Source organism: Eubalaena glacialis, chromosome 12 (assembly GCF_028564815.1).
Source record: "Eubalaena glacialis isolate mEubGla1 chromosome 12, mEubGla1.1.hap2.+ XY, whole genome shotgun sequence".
Lineage (NCBI taxonomy): Eukaryota > Metazoa > Chordata > Mammalia > Artiodactyla > Balaenidae > Eubalaena > Eubalaena glacialis.
Genome location: NC_083727.1, coordinates 3,746,381 through 3,769,826, shown reverse-complemented (window position 1 = coordinate 3,769,826; position 23,446 = coordinate 3,746,381). Strand labels below are relative to the sequence as shown.

General features: G+C 42.1%; 1 protein-coding gene across 1 annotated transcript; it reads right to left on the bottom strand.

Moving 5' to 3' along the window:
* Positions 1–182: 182 nt before the first annotated feature.
* C12H6orf118 (chromosome 12 C6orf118 homolog) lies at positions 183–23,224 on the bottom strand. The gene is made up of 10 exons (XM_061207523.1): positions 23,200–23,224; positions 15,142–15,815; positions 14,217–14,339; positions 13,295–13,354; positions 10,793–10,917; positions 7,860–7,918; positions 4,549–4,730; positions 2,277–2,330; positions 1,664–1,725; positions 183–240 (listed from the first exon to the last, which is right to left on the bottom strand). The coding sequence occupies exons 1-10, from the start codon at positions 23,222–23,224 to the stop codon at positions 183–185; spliced, it is 1,422 nt and encodes a 473-aa protein (XP_061063506.1).
* Between the last annotated feature and the right edge of the window lie 222 nt (positions 23,225–23,446).

Here is a 23,446-nt window from a genome sequence, read left to right as displayed (position 1 = left end):
AACTAATCACATGAATACATGTACTTATTTCAATATCTTGAGTAGGATACATATACCACATTAATTTTATTGGAGATTAAAACTGACAAAATGAAATGTATCTTCGTTAATTTATACCTCTGCAAACATCCTCACTATGTAGATGGTGGCTGTGAGTTTTCCTAGGTCATTCTTCCAGTCACTTAAGAGTTATCTGTCTGTTTTAATTTTACAAATTCTTTAATAAATTCCCAAAGGTTCCTTAAAATACAAAACAAATGAGTACAATGGGTTAGAAAAAAAGTACGTTAAGCATAAAAGAAAATTTCAAAATAAACATCTATTTAGGACACATTTACTCAAAAACTTAGAGTAAGACTTTGCAACCCTCCACTTTCTTTCAAAGGATATTTGTAGTAGACTTTTGGCCTTGAATGTAGCAAAGTTTCTCTCTCTACATATGGGCACAGTCCCCTGCAACATTTTCCAGGCTAAGTAGGGTGTGGCAGCCGAGGTAGATTTACCTTGACGATAATGATGTTTAAACATCAGGTCAGTTCATTCTCACTGCCAAGACTATGGAAGGAATCTTCCCTCTTTTGTATTTGTACTTCTATATTCTTTTCCTTTGAGGATAATACAAGGCCTCACAGAACCTGGATCTACCTGTGTGGCTCAGTCAACACCCATCCTAACACCTTTTCTCCTCTCTCTACCATGTAAACTGGCAAGTGGAATGGTTCTATTTTCTGACTCCTTTGCAGCTAAGGGTGGCCTTGGGATGTGGTACTGGCCAGTGAGATACGGTGGAAGTCCCTGGGAAGGGCTTTCCTTCCTAAATACAACAGAATAAGCTCATAATGAGAAGCTCTTTGCCACCTGTCCTGCACTTTCCCCTTTCTTCCCACATGGGACATGGACCCAGTGCCTGAAGACGGCCACGCTGAGGCCCTGAGGAGGAGAACCATCCTCAAGGAAAGCAGGAAAGGAAGAGAGAAGAACCCTGGTTCCGTGATGATTTCATTGAACCTACGCCACCAACAACTAAACGTCTTTTTACTTGTTGATACAATAAGCTCTTTCTATATTTAAACCATCAATGGTTTTCCCAGCCTTTCCAAATCCTGAGATTTAAACTATGGTACCAACTCAAAAGAAAATTAACTCTATAAAATCTAAACATATGTAACAGATAATACAAATCAGCATTTTATTTTTAAATTAAAATTTTCAGAATAATACATGTATAGGTTGTTTCAAAGATTTAGTATCACTAAAAGCCATATAATTTGAGAAAAGAAAGCCACTCAGAGCCAAATGCCTCCCCACTTTCCTGATCCCTGCCCATGAGGATTCACCCTCAACTCTTCAGCTTTTTCCAAAGAATTTATTTCTATATTGCTGAATAATATATACAGTGGAGCTTGAAATCTTGGACTAAGCATTCTTTTTTTTTTTTTTTTTTTTTTAAACATCTTTATTGAAGTATAATTGCTTTACAATGGTAGACTAAGCATTCTTAAGCACTGGAAAGGAAGTGTGGCATGCATGTGTGAAGTTAACACTCAGGAATGCAAACACTTCAAAAGTACTGTCCAGTGTAATCTAGTTGTAAATGGACGGTCTTGATAGTTTCAACATCAGATTATTATGACAGTTCCTTTACCGGGGCATCAATACTCACTGTTTCTCCCCCTCACTCAGCTTGCTCTTCCCCATGATCTGCTTCACGTGGTTTTCAATAAACTACCAAGAATCAGAAATCATTTGGTCATGTATAATGCATGATACTGCTCATTGGTAACGGCGGTAATGTTGTCGATTACGTCCAAATGCATTACCACTTCTAGAATCAGGCATAGCATACTACTTCATACTGTATATAATACATATGTAATCAAGGCAGCACTACCATCTATGAAACAACAAATTGTTACCGTGCATTTTGGAGGGCTATCCTGGAAAGTCATTAAGGGAGCCATTTCATTACATTACATTCCTTGTCACCAAATAAACTTATTACAATTAATTTTTATGTGCAGAAGGGTTAGAGAAATGGTCAATTCTGATTGACACATTCAACTATTAAAAAAAGAATGCTTTTCTTTTCATTAATACATTAGCTTACACCTGTCCAGTTTTAAGCTAATGTCTGCATAGCGAGATATTCCTGGCATGAGAGAACGTTATCATGTAGAAAGATTATGCATATACTTTCATATTTGGTTTATGACGTAGTACGAGAAGGCACTAGGGGAAATATTTTTATTGAGAAACATAGATTCGCACAAACTTACTTGTATTTTCTTCTTTAAAATTTTATTTGCCGTTTCCAACTTTATAGTTTCAGTCTGAAGGAAAAATGGTTTGAAAAGAAAGATACTTGGTTAAGAATATTTGTTAAATATTTTTCCCCACTTAGGGAACAAAAAGTATTATGTGAATGCTGTTATTCTAATTTCAAAAGTATTCAACAGCACACCACTTAAAAACAATGAAAAAACAAAGCATGACTTGAAGGACATTTATTAAGACAGAAAGATCCTGGCCCTCTGGGTCAAAAACTAGAGAAGGTGGAAGTTGATGTTGCAAAACACTGGAGAAGCTTAGGGAAGTTCCAGAGTAGAAGAGTTCCTCATTTTTCAGAGCTGATAACGGAATTTTTAAGATAGCCAGATACAATATAAAAATACAAACATCAATAAGTCACATAATATCAGTGATAACTGATTATAAACTGTAATGTTAAGAAAAAAATTTTGAGTTGCCATTCACAATAGTAACAGATACCAAAAAGTCACAAGAACAAAAGTAACAAAAAATATTTAAGACCAGTGCATTAAAATAAACAAATACAAAATGATCCTAGATGGAGTGCTCATATTGTAAAGCTGTCACTTCTTCCCAAATGAATTTCTAATTCATTAGAAGCACAATAAAAATACCAAGAGTATTATTACTGAAACTGAAAAATTAGTTAATACTGTAAATGAGAATATCCAAGATAATTGTGAAGAAAATAATGATGAAGAGAGGATATCTGCTCTTCCAGATATCCACCATATTGAAAAGGATTCGCAATTGCGTCATGAGGCTGGATAATGTATAATTAAGAAGTTGGGCTGACTTTAAATCTTAATTCTACTACTTGATGCTGTGAGCTTAATCAAGTTACTTAGTATACCTGTGCCTTGGTTTCCCTATCTGAAAAAGAGGGTTAATAACAGCATCTATCTCTTAGGGTTGTTGGGAATTAAATGAAATAGTATTTTTGTATTGTTTACAGAAATATCTGTGCATCGTAAATCCATGATATATTTAGTTATTTTTTCTTCTGGTTAGAAATAACATTTCGAATCCAGATCCAGATATCAGTTACTTAATAGGATAATAAATGCAATTCTATTGTACCCTCCAGTATTTGAATTAAGGAGCCAAATATAAATAATAAATATTTAAAGTATTATAAATTACTGATATGGAATCATTATAGGGAATCTTCTATTTCCTAGGTTCAATCCATTTAAAAGAGGTCTTAATTATGAAAGAAAAGTTTACGTGATTTTGCATTATAACATGCTCACAATACGTAAAGCTACAACTTGTTTTCACTGTTTAAAAATTCAACTATAAATTAGTGTTTCTTCTCAAGACAGTTTTAGTTTAAAAAGGAAGGGGCAGACTCTAAATGAAAACACAGAAGGAAATCTGAACAGATTATTTTAAAATAGAGAGAGAGAAATCAAAACAAGTTTAGACCACCACCACCTTCCTATACAGTTTATAATTTGACTTAAAAAAAAAAACGGTAGTACTGGGAAAATATATGTAACTCTATAATGAGGAGAAAAAGAATATTCAAATATCACTTATAAATTCTTTAAGTAGAAGTTGTATTGAGTCAGATTCTGCACAAAGAAAAATTAGGTCATAACATTAAAAATTTGGGCATCATAGCATTTCAAAACATAGATCATAATTTATATTTTATTGTTTATCAAGAAAATGGTTAGCAACAATTGATAAAGTCTAATATAGTAGACCCTCAATGGCAGTAACTAATCCTATCTTCCAGCATAATTGTACAACTTGTATGGAGTCTATGTGGCTCAATAGTAAGTATAAGGACTTTGGGGCCCAAAAGAATTAAACTGAACCCCAGCTTTGCCACCTGTATTCTGTGTCAAGTTGAGCAGGTCACTTAGCCTCTCTGGGCTTCAGATTAAACTACATAGTATATATTAGACACTGAATGATGGGAGTAATTTTTATGATAACCATTTTCTATACAAAATTGTTACGTTTTAAGAGATGTCAACTGACCTGAAAGAGATCCAATTTGACCCTTAACAGAGCTCTATAGAATTTTTATCACCTTCATTTTTGTTGTTTTAGCTGTATCTCTTAATTCTTCTAATCATTTGCTATAAGTGTTTTGAAATGAAAATATGTTTGGACCAAATGTTATGTTATTTTTTTTCCCTACTGCAAAATCAAAATGCTTCATGTGTTTGCCAAGGTCTTCCAGCAAAAGAACAATGTAAACATTCAAATAAACAATTTGCATACCTCTAAGCTTTGAATCTTATTCTCGGTGATATGCAAAATTCCAGTATGAACCAAAGTTGTTTTAATTTCTCTTTCAAGAGCTTGAATTTCATCCCATTTATTAAGCACTTCACACCTCTTTTTTTCAACCTTCTCAATAAGAGTAAGGCGCTCCTCCTTCATTACATTTTTCTCAGGTGATTCTGGAATATTTTTTAAAAGCAAAGTATTCTATGTTTAATACCTTAGTCCTTATTAATAACATTATGTATTAACAATATTATGTATGTTGTATATAGTTATAAACTATAATGTAACTCAAACTTCAAGCACATCAATAAAAATGATCTGATCCAAGTTAAGTGTATGTATTTCATTGCCTTGGTATCTATATATTTTTCTATATTGTGAATCTTTTCCTATTAAAAATATAAACAGTAAAGGCATAGCAACGGAGATAAAAGGAAAAAATTATCTGATCCAAGAATGGAGGGATTCCTCCTTTAATTCATTTATATAATTGATGAGTATTTATTGAGTGCCTAACACAGCGTGGGGAAGATGCATGGATGGATGACTTTGCCAGAGACGTGTGACTAAGTTGAGACCAGGAGGATGAACAGGAGTCAGACAAGCGGGAGGGTGTGGGGAGGAGGCAGAAGAGCAGAATTTGGCACATTCAGTAAAAGGAAAGTTACACAGTAGGATGGGGGCACTGAGGGACTGGTGAGAGACATGAAGAAATGACACTAGAAAGGAACAGGGGGCAGATCTGAAAAGGTCTTCTAACCTACGTGAAGAAATCAGTCAAAGCTGACTTGAAGGCTTTTAGGCTGGGAAGAAACACTATCAACCATGGTCACTCTGTCTATGGTATCAAAAGTGAGAAAGGCAAGACTCCAATCTGGACGGCCAGTAAGGAAGCTACTGCAGTCATTCAAATTATCAGATCACGATAGAACCTGGGGCATAAAGAGAAGTGGAGAGGAACGATTTAGGAAATAGAACTAGAATAGAATAGATCATGGTAGCTGCCATGATCTGGATGTAGAGGAGTAGATATCAAAATAACCCCTAGGTTTCAGCATGGCCATAGCTAAGAACAGATGTGGTGGGAAGGGAATAATGAGCTCAGTGCAGCAGAGAGGTAAGAAAGAGCTGGGTTTGAACCCAACTTGGCCACGGCCACTTACTACAAGCCCTGTTGACATGGTTGCAGGGAAGAGAGTGAAGACGCCTGTCAGTGGTGTTCTGACTTGAGCCGCCATGCATTTGGAGATGCCATTCATGGAAATTTCCAAGGACATGTAAATTCAGAGAGAGAGAGCGAACCCAACCTTGGACTTGTTGAGTTGACACTCACGTGCCATGTCCAGTAGGCAGTGGCATATACAGATCTTAAGCCTAAAAATGTATTTTAGCAGGGAAGAGATTTAGAATCAAAGACATGTGGATTGAACCAAAAACATGCTGGGCTCCAATAAATATCCGTATTTAAGGAGTACAGAGAGGCGGTGGAGACAGAGAGTAACTCACTGCTAAGGCTGCTTTGTTTTCAAGCAGCACAGCTAGATTCTGATGAGTGGGAGGTTTTATTTTTTTGAGAAAGAACGACGACTCCTTTTTGACAGGAAAAAAGGCAGAAAGAGTGATCATACCTACTTATACATAGGTGAGCAGGACCCAAGTCATTGCTGTCACTCAAACTTGCCAAATTTGGAAGAAGGGAAAAGTGGGAAGGTAAGTTTTGATACGTGAGGAGCTAACAGAGCAGAAACAGTCATTAAGCCTCTACCCGAACTCTGAGAGATGCTACCAAAGAAAGTCTTTGATCCCCACCTTGATCTAACCTGAGGGTTTCACCTGAAACAATTAACTGTCATCAAAGAAGCCAAAAGGAGTGTGACCCAACTGTTCCTCTTTTTTACCTAAAGAGGAAGACTGTGGTATCAAAATGGGGGCAATTCCACAGAAAATGTGTATGGTTGGAGAAGGCTTGCGAATGAGAAAACTTTAGAAAACGAATAAAGGAGGACGAATACAGGACACCAGATTTCTTCTCAAAACCGGTCTCAAAACCTGTTAGACTTGTGAGAACAACCTCAAAGATGCTAAGCGGAGAAAAGTGATTCCAGGTCGAGTTAGTGTGGAACCAGCCTGGAGGAAAAATGACATTTGAGTGAATCATAAGTGTAAACAGTAAAGATTAATGAGCAGCATACTTTAATTGGACTTATTTTGATTATTTAATCAAACTCTAAGTTGCGTATCTGATTTTGAGATAATTTTTAATATTGTTACTGCATAAATGTTCACAAAATGTAATTAATTTCCCGCGAACTGTGTGCTCCTGCCGACGTGTAATAACGATACGAGCCGACAGGCAGAGCAACTCCACCGTGCCAGGCCCTGTGTTCCTGCCGCACACGGGTCATCACGCTGAACCCTCCTAACGACTGAGCGAAGCACTGTCACTGCCCCCAATGACCAGGCAGCAGCTGAGATGAAACCAGTTCAGATAACAGCCATGTGAGTGGGTCGCTGAGATGGGTGGGTTGAGGGCACCCCAGACCTGGGCAGAAACTCATTGCTGTCTGGAGAAGCTGCCTCCTCTGATGCAGGAATAAAGATGTAAAGGTTGTGAAAACCAGGCTGGGCTGTCTTCCTTGCTGTTACCCTGGAAACCACAGGCCACGGCCCCGCTTCCTCTATTTCCATCTCACTTGGTTGCGCTGAAGTGTTCACTGTCACCACCCCCCGCTAAAATCTATTATATATTTCAAGACACTTTCTCTAAAATCAACAGCGTTTAGTCCTTCAGCACTTCCTCGGGGGAGCTGACTGTCATATTTATACCATTTGGTCAATTTTCTTAGAATCTATTCCAAATATCTTGGTCAAAGCTTGACTTAATTCTTACTACATAAGGTCCTGAATTCATTCAGTGTTCCACTAAAACCCACAAAGATCCTGGAGGAAAATGAAATGCACACAAGTTGTCTCTTGTTACAGAGAAACTCAGTAACCAAAAGTGCCCAAAGCAGCAGAAACTGGGATAATGATCTTGGCCCTGACAGAATCTCTTAAAGAAATCAACTGCTTCCTTGTGTCTTTAAAGTATTTCATTTAAACCACTTCAGATAAAATGAAAACTTACTGAATTTCTAAAGAACTTGATGGGGAAAAAAAGGAATAAAATGTAATAACCTCTCTGAACCTCTCTTTCAAACAACTAACAGAAGAGGCCATGAACAGTGGACCAGGTGTGAAGATTCCTCACCCGAAGGTCACAGCAAAAGTCACGTCAGAAGATCAATCACACGTTCACTCACCTGATCTCTTCTTAGTGGATTGCAGCAACATGCGTTCCAGCTCCAATTCACTTCTGAGTCTACGGTTTGGTGATAAAACATAGTGATGTGTTAGAACCCTGTTTGTACCTTTTTCCTTTTGTCTATTTTATACTACAGTCTTAAAATTGAGAAATAAGAACAGATCTTCTTAGTTTCTAACAAGAATGGTGATTTGAAGATGTATGAGAGCCTGAATCAGTCAAGTTCAATAAACAAAAGAATACTTTCTTACCAAGATTGCCTAAGCCACTGGTAAAGGAGCTGGTCTTACAGCATTTATTGATATTACTTTGTGACTTGAATTTTTAAGAAGCAAGGAGGCAAAGAAACTAGCATTTTACACTCTAGAGCCAATAATGAAATAATGAGGCCAATAATGGAAAAATCCTACCGATATTGGAATACATGTTGCATTTTCCCTGTTAATTATGATTGCATCCCATAGATACAATTTACAAATTCCACTATATTTAAACTAAAAATAAAACACAAGAAATTTTAAAAGGAGGAAATAAAACCTCTGTTATCTCTTTGTATCTTCTTCCTCGTTCAAAATAAACTACACTGACTATCTCTAATAGATTTAGAGAGAAAAAGGAATCAAATAAGTCTTGCATATACTGAGGGAAACCCTGTGATTTGGTTAAAAACCTCAGCACCACAAATGACTTAACACTGCCTTGTCTACAAGGGGCTTGATGGTTTAAGATTTTCATACACATTAACTCATTTTATGACAGACTAAAAGAAATAGGAAAGTATTATGACTCCAAGTTTAAGAAATTAAGGTTAAGTGGGTTAATAATAATGGTGAAAACCTTTTTAATATGTATTTCAGAGGGTTTAGTCTCCACAAACTTTTGATGTGTTGTGTTATATGAGACTTCCCTGGTGACGCAGTGTTTAAGAATCTGCCTGCCAATGCAGGGGACACAGGTTCGATCCCTGGTCCGGGAAGATCCCGCATGCTGCAGAGCAACTAAGCCCGTGAGCCACAACTACTGAGCCTGTACTCAAGAGCCCACACGCCACAACTACTGAGCCCATGTGCTCTAGGGCCCACGTGCCACAACTACTGAGCCTGCATGCCACAACTACCGAAGCCCACGTGCCTAGACCCCATGCTCCACAACAAGAGAAGCCACCGCAATGAGAAGCCCGTGCACTGCAACGAAGAGTAGCCCCCGCTCACCACAACTAGAGAAAGCCTGCACACAGCAACGAAGACACAATGCAGCCAAAAATAAATTAAAAAAAAAAAAAAACTTTTAATGTGTTACAGTTCTAAATGTTACTTATGTTTCTATTTCACTGTTTTGTTTTTCTTCCTGGGGACTTCCATTACATATAAGTTGGATCTTCTTTGCCTGTCTTTTATTTCAACCACTTTTTCTCTGACTCTTTTTCTTTAGTTATCACGTTTTAATTCTCTTGATTGTTTCTTGCTTTTTTCTAATGCCCCTTGTTACATTTTCATTCAAAACTATTCCTCCCTGGGCATGTCCTAGTTTAGTCTTGATCTATAATATAATTTTGACTTTTTCACTATCTTTCCTCAGTTGTCAAATCTTGTTTCATGGCCTCCTCTTTTGCTGCTGTTGATTTCTGTGCTTAGGTTTTAAATTTATGACTCAAGGTTGTTTTTATACCCTGAAATGCTCTTTTGAGAATATTTGGTTTAGTTTGCAGGGCTGTGGCACAGTCTTCTTCTCCAGCTGTTTGTTATTGTTGCCAGATGTTAGGGATTTTCATCAACTAAATTATATGGGTCCTTATTTTCTGTTTTCTTTTTAGAGTCAGCTGTGTGGACACAGACTCTGCATTTTTATGGTTAGGGCTCCTAGTTTGTGAGATTCTTAATTCAAGAAGACACTTTTCTGTCAGAGCAAATTATACTTTTGTTTGTGTTGTTTGGATTTTATTTTGTTTTGTTTTATTTCTTTTTTTTTTTTTTTTTTTTTTTGAAGAGATGGAAAAACAGTAGTGGGAGGGGTTGTGGTGTGCCCTTTGATTTTCTTCTCTTAAGGGGTTCTAAATTTCTCTCCCTTGCTAATTTTTCTCTTCCAAGTATGCTGATCACTTCCTTTTAACCCTCTTCTCACCCATATCATCATCTCAGAATTGTTTCCTTGCTTCCGCACTCACTTTTATGTCCCCTTCTTTTGAGTCAGTGCTCTTGTGGACCCCCCAGTAACCTGTGCAGTTTTTTCACTTTGGGTGGTTCACTCTCTCTTACACAGTGCTTTTAAGACAATTTTAGGATTCCTACTAACTCCATTCTTCTCTCTGACCCAGACTGACCTTGCTCTCACCAAGTTTTGCAGAAAGAGAGTAGATAATGTTTCACTGTCACAGAATGTTTATTTTCTATTTTCAGGTATGTTGAATTTAGGACACTTTCTGTCTTTTAGTTACACTGAAGGCAGAGTTTTGATGTTTGGTTTTTGTTTCTTGTTTTGTTTGCTTGAGCATATTTTGAGTGTGTCAGATTTACTTCCATCTTTTTTTTAATTCTTTAAAAAAATTATACCCTATCAGATTGTGGTTTCGCCCTGAAAGACTAATCACAGAGTTTAAAAGATTTTCTAAGTTAAAAAAATAACTAGGGCATTCTTAAAAGCTATCTTGACTTTGCAGCATACTCAGCCAACAATAAATCCTCAGGGGACAACCGAAGAGGACCTGAGATTCCTTCAGAAACCTCCCCAAACTCCCCTCATAGAAACACCAGATTTAGTAGAACATCCTAGTCACGTGTGTGACGGTTTGTGCAAGAGACCCGGCGACCAGCTTGGTGTTGATGAAGGCAGGGTGCCACACCCAACAAGGCAGGAAAAAGTGTAAAATATGCTTGTCACATGGTTTTAAGACATTGTAAAATAAGTGTAATCCCAGCATAGATCAACCCTCACTTGTCATTACGGTCCAGGGCTGCTTTGATGGTCATCACGAGCGCCCTCAGTTCCTCCCTGGCCTGGGTGACATCTGCGGTCCTCACCCTCCTCGTCTCCAGCCCCTGGATGTGAGTCAGCAAAGTCTGGGCAGAATGAGGCCGTAACAGGTGAGACAAACACAAAGCAAGGGTGAGGATTTTCCTTTTTCTGTTAATACAGTGTATTCAAGATGTCCTGAGCCAAAATGTAAATTCTAGTCAAAATAGGTAAATAGGGACGACAGAAGGGAGGGAGGAATATCAGAGGAGGGATAAATCGCCACGTGAAGATCTGGGTAAGGTATATATTTTTTAATCTTAAGTTCTTATTTTCCTAAGACATTTAGAGTGGTGGGGTTTCACTGTTGGTTTGTGTGGGGGAAGGAAAGTGCCAAATAAAGTGCTTCGAGCGCATTATTATCAGCACCACAATTGTTTCTTCCTAATTAGTGAGAAACGACATTAACTCGATGGCTATATATGGATATAAAGTGATGCTTCTCAAATGTGGTGAAACAAAGGTCTCTGCCTTCTTAAGTGATGGGCTGCCAAGTTTCCAGAAGCAGAAAGAAGGATCTAGTGCCCTGATGGCCTGGGGATTTTTTCATTCTGGTGTTTGATTGGGATATGGGCATATATGTTCCTTTATGACTTAACCTCAAAAAGTAAAGAACAGGGTAGACCCCCAGCTGGAGCCATGGCTTATTCCTGCCAAACAAAAGCTTTTTTCTGAAGCACGAAAAGCTCAAAACAAAGAACACCATGCAAACATGTGATTTTCGATTAAGAACCAAGTTAGAACGGACTTCCTTGCCAGGCTGTGATTTTTTTTTTTTTCCTAGACCAAGTAAGACATTCTTCTTCCCAATTTATAAGATAGGATTTTTAAACTTTATTGAAAATGTCAGAAGTCATCCTAGCTACAGTGCTACATTCTCTTAGTTTTGTAAGTGATAACGTCATTCCTGTAGTCCATCTTCCTTACTAAGCATCCACAGGTGTGGCTTAAGCCTGGAGGGAACCCCTGGAAGTTGGCACAGTGAGAGGAGGTAGCCACAGTTTATGTGGGCTTCTTGCTCTCCCCTGAGGGTAACAACTGTACATGCTTTCCAGTAATTACTAACGTAGCACCCTCTATATTCCCAAACCATTTACATCTATAGCTACTCCAGGGTTTGGGACTCCGGAGAGTCCCATCTCTGCTTCCGTGCTGTGTCTGTGTCCAAACTTCCCTCTTCCTCTAAGAACATCAGTCATTGGATTAAGACCCACCGTAACGACCGCATCTGAGCTTGATTACATCTGCACAAACCTTATTTGCCAAGAGGTCACCCAGCTTCCAGGTGGACACTATTTCACCTCATTGGGAAAATGCAGAAGGTACAGTTTGGAAGGAGCTGGTGAGGCATCAGGAGACAAGGACCACACACGAACTGTGGCAGCAAATGTTCAGTAAACAGCAGCTTAACAACAGTGTTGGAAACTGGAGATGTTTGTGGGACATTTTCTTACTTTTATTTTGCTGTCATAACGAATTACCACAAACTTAGTGTCATAACACCAATTTATTATCTCTGTTCTGTAGGGCAGAAATCTGAGTGGCTTTTGGACTCTGCTCAGGGTCTCACTGGGCTGAAATCAAGGTACAGGCTGGGCTGCCTTCCTTTCTGGAGGCTCCAGGGCACAAACTCCTTCCAGGATCATCAGGTCGTTGGCAGAATCCGGTTCCTTGAGGTTGTAGGACTGAAGTCCCATTCCCTTGACGGCTGTCAGCAGGGTCCACTCCCAGCTCCTAGGGGCCTCTCTCTAGTCCCTGCATCTGGACCCTCCACCTCACAGCTCCCAGTGGTCCTGAGTTCTTCTCAGGCTTAGAATCACAGAACTCTGACTTCCCCTTCTGCCACCTCTCCCTTCTGACTTCAGCCAGGGAAAGTTCTCTGCTTTTAAGGGCTCGTGTGATTAGATTGGGCCCACCCAGTTAATTCAAGAAGATCTCCCTATTTTAAGGTCTGTAACCTGCCGACTCAGACACCTAAGTGTCAGCCTCCAGGGGGACACTGGCTGGATACACTGTAATCTGGAACTCACAGGAAAGATTGGGGTGATGCATACAAAGCCAGGAGCCATCAGTGTAAGGGATCTCATCTACCAGCAGAGAGTGAGGAGAGAGAGAGGGCCGATTCTGAGTGAAGCAGACACGTGAGGACTGGGTTACAGAAGGACAGGCCTGCAGAGATCACGGAGAACTGGTGGCCAGAGATACTGCAAAAAACAAGAAACGTGCGTGCCTCCCCCGCCCACCCCTCACTGTTGCCTTTACCTGGAGTGTCCTTCATGAGTATAAAGCCCATTCCTATTAAAAGTGTCAGCTGTTCTACATTATGGAGGCACAAATGGGGCTTCTTTGATTCAGACAGTTTTCCAGTGTTCAGGAAATATGAAGAAATAGGTTCTACTTAAGACTTGCATGATTGACTGTTACCTTATACTGTTCTGTGGGCTGGGTCTTCAGAAGTAATAACATGTAGAGTTCATATTCGTCCTATAGAAAGAAAAAAGAGAGAAAAAAAGAAAGAAGGAAGAAAGGAAGCAAGGGAGAAAGGAGAGAAGAAAGAAAGATCCACTGGAAATGTGTTATGAGATTACAGTACAATGTAATATTCTTTGCATATGTAAATAAAATGGAGGCTAAGGACGTCAGTTCAGATCATTTTAAAAAATGTAAGAATGCTCCTGCAATATATTAAATAGTATACACACTAAAATGTACAAAATCTCACCATCTTTAAAGCATATTTGAATATTAACTATTGATGTCTTCAGGATAGAATCACAAAATACCTTGACACACGTACAACATATGACCTCCTGCCACTAGGATGCTCCGGGGATTTGGGTCCTACTGACCTTCCAGAGATGGAGATGTTCTCTGGAGGGCAGACCACCACACCCTGTTTTCAAGCCTTGCCTGTTCTAGGGACTTGGACAATAGCAGACTCCACAAGCAACCTAATTCCAGCTCAGCTATGCTATGATGGTCACTTTCACCATGAAATCACAACACACTTAGAACTCCTTAAAGATTCATATAAAATTATATATGCATAACCATAGACGTTTCTGTGTCACATATGTGCAGTTTATAAGAGTTTATCTACAATTAGGAAGCTTTAGTATAAATATATGGACTTCAGGAGTGAGCTAGCTGGGTGTTTATCTCACGTGGCCCATTTATGACTCACGTGGCTGTAGGCACATTCCTTCAAGTCTCCGTGAATGATTTTCCTCATGTGTAGAACAGACACCATGATACTCAGCAGAATTTCTGTGAGGCTTGAGCTCATGTGTGCAAAAAATCATGCATGGCTCTCAATTGTTATCTGGGAAAAGCATGTTTCTCTTACCTTAATTTCTTTCAAGATATCACCAAATATCAAAGAACTCTTGCAAATATCTTCAAAGACTTCTCCAAAGACCTGTAGTCTGTTGAACTCGTCAGGGTCACAGACACATATTTTCTGGAGCTTCTGGAGGAAAAAGAGAACCAGCCCATTTCAGGATGACTTCTTTTTCCTTTCTGATTAGTTTCTCAGGTTGAGGAATCAGACAGCCCATGGGGCTTTCTCTCAGGGGGCACAGGTCCCGCCCCCTAGCGTTGGGTCTCAGCAGAGTTGAGGGCCAAACCGCCTGGGGCTGAGAACCTATGTTTGCCTGATTTTTCTTTATTTATTCCCTTGCATCCTGTGAATCAGGGATTCACTCTCTGCCTCTACAGTGTCCTCAAGGTCCATCTCTTTCTATCAGTCCTCTCAGCCAAAAATCTCATCACTGTTTGGTTATTTCATATGTAGACTCTTCCCTGCAGCCTCACCCTTCCCATCACTAAGTACCACTCTCAGCCCTCGGTCGCTCACGGCAGCATGTCCCATGACGCCAAACTACCTTCTACAGACCGCTTGGCTCCGACTCGGATTTCACCTGCACCCTCAACTCTCTCCTCGCCCTCTCTTCACATTCTTCCATAGTGAGTCAGGCAAACCTCTTCCTCGGGTGCTTCTGCCGTCCCAGGGACACTTGCTTGACTGTAGCTGCTCTGCAGCATCCATCGCTATCCATTATGAAATCACCTCCAAGGCACCAGTTTCCAAACTTGACCTTCTTTGATTTCACCCTAACTGTTACCATCTACATCACGTGGGATATTCTCAGCCCTTTTCCATCCTACCTGGGAAAGTAAGTGAGGCATCAGAGAGCCAGCCTCCACCCACAATCTTTAGACTCCCAGGACTGGCACGGGTACCGATAGTATCGCAGAACTGCCCTCCTTACCTGCTCCAACTTCTTTTCATGGCACGTGGCTACCTTGCTCCCAGTGAAGTCACTCTTCAAGACATCTTGCTTTGCAAGAACTTGTTTCTGGAAACTCAAGAACTTCCTGTACTTGTCTGCTTTTGTTATGCCAGCCAAGTGTGAGCTGAGATACTGGAATTCGTCCCTGCCTGGGGGGGACGTCGCACACTCACGGCTGGACTTCACTTCTTTGTACTTCAGAACCTTCATCTTGGGCCATCTTAGCTCTTCTCTCTTTGGCCGTTCAGGAGACCCTTCCTCTCTCAAACCCTTCTTTGGAATCAAATCCTCCTCCGAAGTGTGGGAACCATGTGTCAGAGGGTTCAAATACCTGAAGAGTGGTGTGTTCTTGGCATCGTTTGGGCCCACAGCTGTGTTGATGGTAAAATAAGCTAAAGCATCTTTCATCTTTTTAATCTTCTTATCAGATGGCTTTTCTACTCCAAAGACGTTTGTCTCCTTGGGCCTGTTGGCATTGGGCCAGTGATACAGGATTGTCTCCAGAGGCCTGTAGAGCTTGCTGGGGTTCAGGTGTCCGGAGGTGTACATGTAGACATCATCTCTGTGGTCTTTCTGGAGTTTGTTCAGAAGTGTCCTTAGATTGCACAGAGTCTGAATACCTGGTGTCTCACAGTGTTTCCACCTTAGGTAAACTGGTCAGGAAAGACAAGAAGAGTATTAAATACCACTCTGGCTCCACAATGAGGCTGTAAGAGGGCTGTGTACATTTGCTGAGCCGGCATATACCTCTCCCAGAGCAGGAGCCCACGCATACAGAGAGGAGAGAGTACAGGCCAGCCTGGCTGCAGACGAGGGGTGAACCAGGGCACGTGACGGGCAATTCCCATCAGAAAGCCCAGGACCCGCAATGCCAGGAAGAAGGAAAAGGGGATTTTGATCCAACAGGGAATTTCTTACTCTCTTAGCAAAGGCTCTAGAAAAAAATCTAAAGGCGTGATCATAATTCTTAATGACGCTTAAAGACAGCTATGCTAGGGAATAAATAAAGGTGTTTTTCTTTCTCCCTTAAAACTAAACATCTCAGGAGTCCCTGAGCAAACCGGTCCATGACTGATGAGGCGTTCACACATCCCCCGCCCCGTGTAGGAAGATAATGAGCCCCAGAGTGAAACCCGTGGCTGTGTTGACAGGGGCCCCAGCTCCCTCCGCAAAGGGTCCCGGAGGTAGGAGTCCGTTTGGGCACTGGGAAACGCCGGCCTTCTGAGTCAGTGCCCTAACTGTGTGAGCTCAAAGATCTTACATAACCTCTCTGAAGCAGTTCTCTGCACGATCAGGAGAACTGTCCTACTCCGAAGGGCCGACGGCCAACCAAATAGAACTGCTTTGGGCAAACAAGCACATGGATGGAGTAGATACTCCGTAAAGGCCACCTATTTTTATCAAAGGACTGCAGTCCAGGGAACACCTTCTCAACGCTTCTGGTAGGACAGGAGTAGGCCCAGACTCCAACATGACACGGGGGAGGGGCTTTCTTCCTGGGCTGTCGCTGAGATGCTCATGGAGAGGCAGGCCTGATGCACGACCTTCCCCGCGAATCCTGGAGGAATCAGCCAGCAGACGTCGTATCACTGCCTTGTTACCCGAGCTGGGAGGGGCCCTGGGAGCAAAGCAATGAACCAGCCCCATCGGGGCCCTCGAGGGCCTGGCCTGAGCTCTCAGAGGCCCAGGATTCACCTACATCCACACCTGCCACACCCCTCAATCCACACGACAGGCACACCTGTAACTAGGCCCCTTTGGTGACAGGGAAGCCGAGGGGAGTTTTGTGATCAACTCAAGTCCCGGCACCTGACAAGTGGCAGCGTTGATTTCTGAATGCAGCATTTTTACCCTAACTGTTGGGTTCTTCCCTCATTCCACAAGGGCTCGAGCAAAGGGGGCCAGGGCAGGACCTTCTGGGACCCACACCAAACCCCTTCCTCTGGCCAATCCACATCTGAAAGCAGGACCATAAATCAGGACATGTCATTGTCTCCACTGCCACCTGAGAGAAGAAATGAGGGCACAGAGGGTATGAGGAGGGGTAACAGCGTCTCGTGCTGTGTGACGAACCCCCCTACATCCAGCAGCTTCACACCCCCAGACTAGCTCGCTACCCCATGGTCGGCACTTCAGCCTGCGGGCTGAGCTCTCCACTCCAGGATCACAGCAAGGATATCAGGGTGTGGGCCCAGCTGGGTCCTTGGAGGCTTTCAGGGGAAATCTGATCCTGGGCTCAGTCCTGTTGTGACAGAAGCCAGTTTCTTGCAGGTGTTGGACGGAGGTCCCCACCTCCTAGTTGGCCTTTGGCGGGGGTCACTCTTGGCTCCTGGGGCCACCCACCTTCCTGGCCATACGGGCCACCTTCATCCCTGAGCCAGCAAGGGCACTCTGCATACTTCCCGTGCCCTCGACCTCTGACTCCTCCCCTGTGACTGACCTCATGTGATTAGGCCAGGCCCACCCAGCACTCTCCCTGCCGTGAGGTCACTGGTGCCATGGGACACGGTGCAACCACAGGGTGCTTGCCTCATGTTCAGTCCCAGGATCTGTGCTGGACACGTACGGCAGGGGGCAGGGAACTCGGGCCACCCAAGGGCTTCGCCCACCCCAAGCCAAGCCTGGGCTCTGGGCTTGGGCTCTTGCTCTCTGCCCAAGCCCAGAGCTCAGGCTCCCTTTGCACCGTCCCACCTGGAGAGGAATCATCCTTTCCCTCGTGTGCGGTTGGATCCTGGAGCAAACACTTCTAGCAATGGGATACTTGAGAATTTCCCTGCTGAGTAGTTTAGTACTTCAAAGAAACCAGTTAAGAAATGTTAAAAAAATTTTTTCAGCCAGAATTCCTTTTTTCTTTTTTTTTTTAACCTTTTATTTTATATTGGAATATAGTTGATTAACAATGTTGTGATAGTTTCAGGTGTACAGCAAAGTGATTCAGTTATACATATACATGTGTCTATTCTTTTTCAAATTCTTTTCCCATTTAGGATACATAATATTGAGCCGAGTTCCCTGAGCTATACAGTAGGTCCTTGTTGGTTATCCATTTTAAATATAGCAGTGTGTACATGTCAATCCAAGCCTGTTTCTGTTTTGTAAATAAGTTCATTTGTATCAAGGAAATGTTAAAATATTAATAGAACAAGTTTTCAAGACAGATAATCATAATTCATCAAATGCACCAACACGTAAAGAAAGCACTAAAAAAACATTCCATCATTTGGGCTTCTCCAGAGAAAAAGAACCAGAAGGATGAATATATAGAGACAGAGATTTATTGTAAGGTATTGGCTCACACAGTTATGCAGTCTGGAGAGTCCAAAATCTGCAGGGTAGGTAGCAGGCTAGAGACAGAGTTCACGTCCAAATACCTTCTGCTGGAGGATTTTCTCTTGCTTGCGGGAGGTCAGTTTTTGGTCTATTAAGATCGTCAACTGATTAGATGAGGCCCACCCACACTATGGAGGGGAATTTGTTTTATTCAAAGGCTCCTTATTTAAACGTTCATCTCATCCAAAAACACCCTCAACAGAAACATCCAGCATGTTTGACCAAATACCCAGCACTGTAGCCCACCTAAGTTGACACATAAAATTCACCATCACACACATTAGACCCACTCTTTTTGGAAAATGGGAGGAGGTGACTTAATTGTTGTGTTTTCCTTTGTTTATTCTATTTCCAAAAATGATTTAAAGCCACCAGCAAATTAATTAGTAAAATCACTTTCCTACTTAGAATTGTTTTCCTTAGTTTGCAGGAAGACTTGTTTCACTAGACTTGGAGAATCCAGATTCCGTTTCTCTCTGCCAAGATCTTATGATAAGTACCAGGGGTCCCATCTCAGCAATGAATATTTTAATGATTTTTCTAATTGTAAACATTGTGATTTGCATATCCTGCCATCTCAAGCTGACAAACAGGAAAAAAAGTTGAAAGGGTTCATGGAAAATTTGATTCTTTACAAAATGATCAGGGAATAAATTTGCTTTAAGTAAAACCAAACCAACTTTTTCAATAGATACTGATAAGGCAGATATAGTAATAGGTTTTGGGGACTAGATTTAAATTAACAGATATTTCAACCATTGTTAGCATTTGATATTTTTAAACACGGGGTGTTGTTCACCTTTTTCAGAATACAAGCAACAGGTCTTTAACATCAAAATTATTAGAAATCACTGCCCTGTATTACCTGAACTCTGGGAACCCTGGCATCCCATGGAAATCTCGTTGGTCTCTTTCCAGAACATCCTACACCACCTGTGTTTTCTGTGCTCTGTCTCCCCCACTTCCATCCTGAAGTCAGCAAATATCCTGGAATGTGTTAGTAGCAAGAATTCAGAGAACAGGCCAGGCCAGGTGGGGTGCCAGGCTTCAGACAACCCGGTCCCTCCCTGTGTTCTGTGGTCCCCTACCAACTCCTAACAGAGCCTACATGGGGCATCTTTCCATCCATGTGGACCCTCTCCTTCTGGCTATTTTGCTCTGTCCCATCTTATCCACCTGGAGGATATTTTAAAACTCCTCTCAAGATGTCATCTTTCTTTCCTGAACCCAGCAGATGGCATTGGGACTGTTCGCATACACTTCTGCTATGACTCTTAAATTTCCTCAAGGGAAAGAACTATGTTGTATTCACACTAGCATCTTTGGGAAAAGATCAGGGGTAATTGTTTAGTTTAATGAATAAATGTGGAAAAGAAGTAATGTTTTCAGAATTTTAAATAATAATTTAAAATTTTGTTCTGTACCACACACTGTGCTCTCTCTCTTAGGGGATAAAGCAAATGTCCCACCAGGAATCTTAAAGTCCGATAAGGAAGAAGATATGAACACCTGTGATAAGGGAGAATACAGGTGCTGTGGGAGAAGCACACATTACAGTGTTGACTGAGAAAGGAAAAAGAGATCTTATGTCAATTATCTTTCTTAGGTTGGTTGAGAGTGGAAGGCAGAGTAATGGTGCCTCAAAGATGTCGACCTCCTAAGCCATGCTCCTGACAAAAGGACTTTGCAGATTTAATTAAAGTTATAACCTTAAAATAAAGAGATTTTTCTGAATTATCTGGGTCCAGTCTAATAAATCCCTTAAAGCACAGAACTTTCCCTGGCTGAAGTCAGAAAAGAGAGGTGGCAGAAGGGGAGGTCAGAGTTCTGTGATTCTAAGCCTGAGAAGGATTCAGGACCATTGGGAGTTGTGAGGTGGAGGGTCCAGGTGCAGGAAGTAGAGGGAGGGCTCTAGGAGCTGGGAGTGGACCCTGCTGACAGCCGGCAAGGGAATGGGACTTCAGTCCTACAACCTCAAGGAACAGGATTCTGCCAATGACCTGATGATCCTGGAAGGAGTTTGTGCCCTGGAGCCTCCAGAAAGAAAGGCAGCCCAGCCTGCACCTTGATTTCAGCCCAGTGAGACCCTGAACAGAGGCCACCTGAGCTCACCCAGATTTCTGCCCTACAGAACGGAGATAATAAATTTGTGTTGCTTTAAGCTGTGGCAATCCGTTCTAGGAGCAGCAGAAAACTAATACATTGGGGCAGTGAGTGGAACGTAGGTTTAGTTGATCTGTGATAGGAAGGGTGGGATGGTGATGACAGGGTGGCGGGAGCTAGTGGCCAGCAGAAGGGGCCGCAAAAGCCCTAGACAGAAGTGGCATTTCAAGGACAGCAGGCATTGCAAGGAGAGGTGACGGGTGGCCACCCAGAGCCCACCATCTCCCTCCCCCAGGGACCCCACACGGAAGAAAGCAGTGACACCTCCCAACCTTATGGAGTAGAGCGACTTCAGTTTCTTTACTTGCCTATTAAAGAAAGGATGACCTCCAGGGCTGACCGACTGTAGAATTGCTACCGCTGCCCCATGCACTTCCCATGGCTGGAATGCAGGCATCTCAGCCTCGCTGGCACCGAACACCAACTCTGGCCTTCTACCCACTTTACTTGGTAGGGATTTGCCTGGCAACTAAATTTTCTTCCTACTTTTAATTTACAGATTATGTACTTATTAAGAAATACAAAAATAAGGTGAGATGCTTTTCTATGTGCAACTACCGAGTTGTGCTTTTTACACGTGAAATGAAGTTACTTGATGAATTTAATTCTGTAGGGCAGTTCCTGAGAGTCAGGGACATTGACACGGATGTCCCGGCAAAGTGTGCTTGGATGTTCTGTCTCAGCCTCATGAGCTCTACTCTGGGCGCCCACCTCCTTCCCTCCCAGCCCTCCCGGGAACAACACTGACACCCCCACGGGACACAAAGAAACAGGTGTTTTGTGCAAAACTGTCTGAACGGTCGGTACGACGGAGGCAACACACCTGAAGCAGACAGGAGCTTGACAAGAGCTAAAGTAGCACAATTAGAAATTCTTCTCACTCCTAGTGTTGAGAACAATTGCCCAGGGAGGGGACTGACACGATCATTTATATTCTTTATAAAGAAGAGGGTTTTTCTTAAACACAGTTAGTATGTTGAGTCATTGCACGCAGAAGAAATAGTCAAAGAACTTACAAAATCACGTTTTAAGCAGCAAACATTTCCAAGACTCTTTTGCACTCACACCGGCTGCTGTTCGCCTTTATTTGTTAAGTTGGGAGATTCCTGCAGTGAGTTGACTGGGCCATGTCCCTGAGACCAATCCCAGTGTGCACGTGAGGGAAGCTCTCGGTCTGGTTGAACGTCTCCAAGAGGCATTTGAGGACATTCAGAAATATGGCCCACTTCTGAAGAACCTAGGGGCAGGACAGGAATAAAGACGCAGATGTAGAGAATGGACTTGAGGACACGAGGAGGAGGAAGGGTAAGCTGGGACGAAGTGAGAGAGTGGCATGGACATATATACACTACCAAACGTAAAATAGATAGCTAGTGGGAAGCAGCCGCATAGCACAGGGAGATCAGCTCGGTGCTTTGTGACCACCTAGAGGGGTCGGATAGGGAGGGTGGGAGGGAGACGCAAGAGGGAGGGGATATGGGGATATATGTATATGTATAGCTGATTCACTTGGTTATAAAGCAGAAACTAACACAACAATGTAAAGCAATTATACTCCAATAAAGATGTTTAAAAAAATTAAAATATAATTAATTAATTAATTAATTTTAAAAAAGAAATATGGTACAGCCACCCTTGAACTAAACTCATTACCTTGTTGAAGAAACAGTAATAGTAATAGCAAATGGAACGAGTACTTACATTTGGTATCCTAAGCGCTTTACATGCACTAGCTCATTTAGTCCTCACCACGGCCCCAGGAGACAGGTGCTCTTACCATCCCCTTTTGCAGATGTGGACACTGAGACACTGGTGGTTAATCAGGTGTGCACGGCTCCTGGAAAGCTGCTTCCACAGCCCATGGTCTCACCTGCCCACTAACCAATGCACAAAGGCCAGTACAAATGCACTTGGAAGTAATAAAATCCCATTAAAATATTTTATAATTCAGACTGCTTCAATCCAACAAGTTTTCTCTCTGTCCCAAATTCACCTGAGTCATCAGCGTTTTCATGCACGTTGTGTGATGAGAAAGCAAGGGCTTCAGAGTCCGAAGACCCAGGGCGAAGTCTGCCCCCCATTTGTAAAATCATAATAACCCAGCCTCCAGAGAGGTGAAACTAAATCAGAGATGGGGAAGCATTTTGTACGCAGCGGTGTGGAGCTCCTGTGGTTTGTGGTTGTTTAGCAAGACTGTGGAAGGGCCATGTGCTAAAAAAAATCCTGAAATGTGGTTTTTTTAAAAAAGAACACACGAACAGCGTCTAGAAATGTCCCCCATCCTCCCTCCTCCCAGAAGACACTCACACACACACACACACACACACACACACACACACACACATCTGACCTCTTTCTCTGCCTTTTATTATTGGATTTTCTGAGAAGTTTCCAATCCCCAAATCCAATCCTAAACCCTGGTGATCCGGGAGCTGAGTTGCAGCCACAAGAAAGGTTTTGATTCTTCACACTGGGTTAGAGAAGCTGGGTTCCTAGGCAATCAAACATCAAACACCAAACACAAAACGCTCAATGCCCACTTACATTCAGGCTCCGAATCCTCAGCCATCACCACCTCCCCACTGCAGCTGCGGAGGCTGGGAGTTGCCCTGGAGACAGACAAACATTCCAAGTCCCTCCCCCAGGGCTCCTCTGTTGCCGGGCAACCAGGGTACACAGCCCCCTTCCAAGAGATCTCTCCTCTGACCTCCTCATATGCCTCTGGCCTTCTTGAACAGGGAGTACTAGGTTTGCTTGCCTGTTTTCCTTTTTAAAATAAAACCCTTTTTGT